At 45.7% G+C, this 4922-nt stretch overlaps 1 protein-coding gene across 1 annotated transcript in view; it reads left to right on the top strand.

Moving 5' to 3' along the window:
* Positions 1 to 363: 363 nt before the first annotated feature.
* Positions 364 to 4922, top strand: part of AGBL2 (ATP/GTP binding protein-like 2) — a 68101-nt gene continuing 63542 nt past the window's right edge. The window contains 2 exon segments of the mRNA XM_011963560.1: positions 364 to 1123; positions 1395 to 1458. Coding sequence (XP_011818950.1) covers positions 1091 to 1123; positions 1395 to 1458 — 97 coding nt within the window. The 5' untranslated portion in view covers positions 364 to 1090.

The following is a 4922-nucleotide window of genomic DNA, read 5'->3' as shown; positions in this document are numbered from 1 at the left end:
GCTGGGATTACAGGCTTGAGCCACCACGCGCGGCCATGCTAGCTTCGTTTCTTAGGATTTTTAGTGTAGAAGGTAATTTTTCCATTCTAGCTATGGAGTGGACACAAGGTAAAAGAGAAGCAGCAGCTTAGAGCAAAGTATGCACAACAATTATCTAAAGCCAACAGCAAACGAGCTTGGAAATATGTTGAAGGCTACTGGCATCGTACTCATCAATGCGGTTTCGATTCCCAGGTTGGGGCTGTAATGTATGAGGTGAAAAATGGGCCTGAATCGCCGCTGCCCGCCATACTCGCTGCAGACCTTCCCGGGGCTGCCCGCTCCCTCCTTGCCGGAAGCGCCCGGCCGCCCCGCCCCTTTTCCGCTTCCGGTTCGCGGTTGCTGGGCTACCGGGGCCCTCACAGACGGCAGTGGCGGGCGGGTGCAGCGAGTTTGTCCCGTTACCCACACACTGCTTGGCCTCTGTACCTAAGTGCGGTGGCCGCCTGCCTCGCTGGGGCTTCTCTGCCGCACCCGTCCGTGCTGCTTGGGACGGGCCAGGGCGCGAAGGCGGTCGCACCCATCGCTCTGCCCTCCTGAGAAGTTTCTGTTCTCCTTCCCTCTTCCTACGCTTAGGAAACCCCCTCACCACCTGCCCCGGACCAGGTTCCTCTGAACCCTAAAGGGCCCGCTCTCCCAACCCCCTGACCTTTTTCCATCGACACTGACCGAGACGACTTCGTCGCGTGCTCCCATCCCCATTTCTTTCACTTTCCTGTGGCGAGCATCTCCCTTCTCAGGGAAAGGGAACCATGGGACCAGCACCTTGGGAAGAAGAGGCGGGAAGACACGCTGCTCTCCCTGTCTCAGGTGCACCTCTGGCCTCGGCATGACCATCTTGTTTAGCTGCGGAGAAGCTGGGTTGGTAGGATTTTCTGAAGTCAAGAGGGAGCTGGGGGGCGCCCGGGGAGGTATTGGCAGTTTTTCACTTGTCCTGTTCTGGCTTTGTAGCTTCTCCTGTGTAATCAGCTGCCTATTTGGAAATTGGGCAGGATTTGCGACTGGATGCTAATGTCACTGACTAGTTTTCATTCTACCATCCAGAAGTAACATGTTCCCAGCCTTGGAAACGCACCTAAAGCAGGTCGGTACACAGCACAGAAAGCCACAGAAATTTCTTCGGGGAACTCCGTTTCTTCGGGAGCTCCACAGAAATCTGCTACTAGATGAGAAGGGATGTTCTGGTGGCATCTTTTCCCAGCTGGAGATCTTGATCCCCACGATAGAATAATTCGCAGGAATGCAGTTCGCTTGGTTTAGTTTAGTTTAGTCACATGCAACAACGCTCGTGTACTTTTTGTTGAGTCCATTATGGTTTGAAAACATCTTGACTGAAGTGGCCTTTCCTTTCACAGACTATTCCTGATCCTTATGAAGACTTTATGTACCGTCACCTCCAATATTATGGCTACTTTAAAGGTAATACCATGTTCTTGTCTAGTATCACCTTTCCTGGACTCAAGAGGAAAATTGCTTCGTTAGCTGAGAGGGTTGCACTTAGGTAGACCAATAAATAATTTGCATTGACAAATAAATATGTTTTCCTCTACCATTATTGCAAAGTACTTCCTTTCCCCATTGATCTGCAGGGTCACCTCTGTCAGGTAGAAAGCATCCCTTAATACAAAGATCTGTTTCTGGGCTATCTATTCCGTTGGTCTATCTTTTACCAATATCACTGTCTCTTAATTACTATATGGCATTAAAATAGTCTTTATCTGGAAAGACATGTCTTCCCACCTTGTTCTTCAAAAGTGTCATGGCTGTTCTTGAGTCTTTGCCTTCCTATATAAATTTTACAATTGGCTTATGACATTTTATTTCATTTTATTTTGAGATGAAGTCTCGCTCTGTCACCCAGGGTGGAGTGCAGTGGCACGATCTCAGCTCACTGCAACCTCTGCCTCCCAGGTTCAAGAGATTCTCCTGCCTCAGCCTCCTGAGTAGCTGGGATTACAGGCTCGATCCTCCATGCCCGGCTAATTTTTGTTTCTTTTTTTTTTCTTTTTTTTTTGAGATGGAGTCTCACTCTTTTCACCCAGGCTGAAGTGCAATGGCGCAAACTCGGTTCACTACAACCTCCACCTCTTGAGTTCAAGAGATTCTCCTGCCTCAGCCTCCCAAGTAGATGGGATTACAGGCACCAACCACCACACCCAGCTAACTTTTTTGTGTATTTTTAGTAGAGATGGGATTTCAGCATGTTGGCCAGGCTGGTCTCGAACTCCCGACCTCAGGTGATCCAGCCGCCTCGGCCTCCCAAAGTGCTGGGATTACAGACATGAGCTACTGCGCCTGGCTGTTTTTTTATTTTTGAGACGGAGTTTCGCTCTTGTTGCCCAGGCTGGAGTGCCGTGGTGCAATCTAGGCTCACTGCAACCTCCACCTCCTGGGGTCAAGCGATTTTCCTGCCTCAGCCTCCCAAGTACCCAAGTAGCTGCGATTACAGGCATGCACCACCATGCCTGGCTAATTTTGGTGTTTTTAGTAGACACAGAGTTTCCTTATGTTGACCAGGCTGTTCTCAAACTCCTGACCTAAGGTGATCCACCCACCTTGGCCTCCCAAAGTGCTGGGATTATAGGTGTGAGCCACTGTCCCCGGCCCGCTTATGACATTTTAAAAGATTGTAGGAATTGCATTGAATCTGTAGATCAAATTTCACAAGAACTGGCAATTTTTCAACACTGGATTCTCCAATCTATGACTATAATATATATCTCCATTTACTTAGGTTTTTAATGTCTCCCAATAAAGATTTATAGTTTTTCATAATACTTCATATTTTTATGCTATTATAAATGTTGATCTTCTTAAAATTTTATTTCCTAACTTTGTTATTGGTATATTGAAATAAGATGGAGTAATATTGATTGTATTAGTGTTAATTTTATTTCTATCAAAGAATGTTGTTAAATTTTTTTATTAACTACATTAGTCATCACCCCTTATTATCTACAGGGGGGAGGTTCCAAGACCCCTGGATGGCCTGAACCCACTGATAGTACTAAATCCAAATCACTGTCATTCAGAACAGACTTCTATCTTCCACCCACAAATTTAATGCCTTTTCCACCGTAACTAAGTACTTATGCACTGTGGCCATAACTTTTGCAATTTGAAGTATGACAGCAAAACTATTATGAATTTTTTTCTTCTTCACAGTTTCACAAATAGATTTGTTCTTACCATAGAACTTAGCAACCTCAGCATGCATATGTATTTTATTTATTTATTTATTTATTTATTATTTTTTAGATGGTCTGTTTCTTGCCTTGGCTGGAATGCAATGTTGCAATCACAACTCATTGCAGCCTTGACTTCCCAGGCTGAAGCGATCCTCTTACCTCCCAACTAGATGGGAACACAAGCACAAACCAGCACACCCAGCTAATTTTAAAATATTTTTTGTAGAGACATGGTCTTACTGTGTTGCTCAGGCTGGTCATCATACAATTTTTTACTTTCCATACAAAGTCAAGAACTTCAGGCCGGGTACGGTGGCTCACACCTGTAATCCCAGCACTTTGGGAGGCCAAGGTGGGCAGATCACCTGAGGTCAGGAGTTCGAGACCAGCCTGGCAAACATGGCGAAACCGTGTCTCTACTAATAATACAAAAAATTAGCTGGGCGTGGTGTTGCATGCCTTTAATCCCAGCTACTCGGAAGGTGGAGGCAGGAGAAACACTTGAACCTGGGAGGCAGAGGTTGCAATGAGCTGAGATTGTGCCACTCCACTCCAGATTGTTGAAGTTTCAATATCCTCTTCATAGGGAGAGAGAAATTCAGGGAGGAGGGTGTGTAGGCAATTGTGAAAGATAGTAAATGATATTCAGGAGAAACGAAATGAGCTCCAAAAACCATGTCCTGGGACAAAGTTCCTCTGAGCTCCGGGGAGGGGTGGCAAGCAAATGAGGGGAGGAACTTCACTGAAGAAAGGTTGTCTTACGCAAATAGTTGCCCAGGTAATCTCTGAGTTGCTCTCATAATTGATGAAAAGTCTATCGGGGTGTCGTGACAATTTTTAGTCTCCTCTTTAGTGGTTCAGCTTTACTGGTTATTTGATGAGATTCCTAGGAAAGGGGTCTTAAAACAACTGCTTTTCTTTTGGAAAGAAGTTTCCTTCGTTAGATAAGGAATTCCAGAGAGGTGTCCTTTCCTGCTCTTGGGGTAGTGGGGAGACAGGAGAGGTCAGAAAGTCCTTGAATCTGAGGCAGCTTCTAAGGCTTTTCTAATTTTTTTTAATTTATTTTTTCAACTTTTATTATAGATTAGAGGGTACATGTGCAGGTTTGTTACATGGGTAAATTGCATGTTATTGAGGGTTGGAACCCTTTCTATGTTTAGTTGAAAGTGTTCAGTAGCCAAGTGCCAAACCTTTGGGCCATAATTTTTTTTCTTTTTTTTTCTTTTTTCTTTCTTTTTTTTTGAGACAGGATCTCGCTCTGTCACTCAGGCTGGAGGGCAGTGGCCTCCACATCCCAGGCTCAAGCAACCCTCCCAGCCCTGGGCTATCATTTTCTGAGTTCCAACACAGCCCTTGTAGCTTCAGAATCTTTCTGCCTACCAAGCCCTTTCTCACTCCACTACACCAGACTGCTTATCAAGTCTCCTCTTTACATCCGTTTCCTCAGCTGTAAGGTGGGGATAATTATGCTTCACTCACATCAGTTGGAATATGAAAGCTCTTTGAAAAATGCAGCATATTCATTGCAAAGGCCTGTGGTGGTGGGTGGTGATAAAAGGAGTAGGGGTTTGGTATTGACCTAGATGTTAGAAGTGATGAGTCAGCCTTCCAGCAACTTTTTTTTTGAGGCGGAGTCTCTGTCGCCCAGGCTGGAGTGCAGTGGCCAGATTTCAGCTCACTGCAAGCTCCGCCTCC

The sequence above is a fragment of the Colobus angolensis genome, unplaced genomic scaffold (assembly GCF_000951035.1).
Source record: "Colobus angolensis palliatus isolate OR3802 unplaced genomic scaffold, Cang.pa_1.0 Scaffold61, whole genome shotgun sequence".
Taxonomy (NCBI): Eukaryota; Metazoa; Chordata; class Mammalia; order Primates; family Cercopithecidae; genus Colobus; species Colobus angolensis.
Note: the sequence above shows the minus strand (reverse complement) of the source record. Positions and strands in the feature narration are given on the sequence as shown.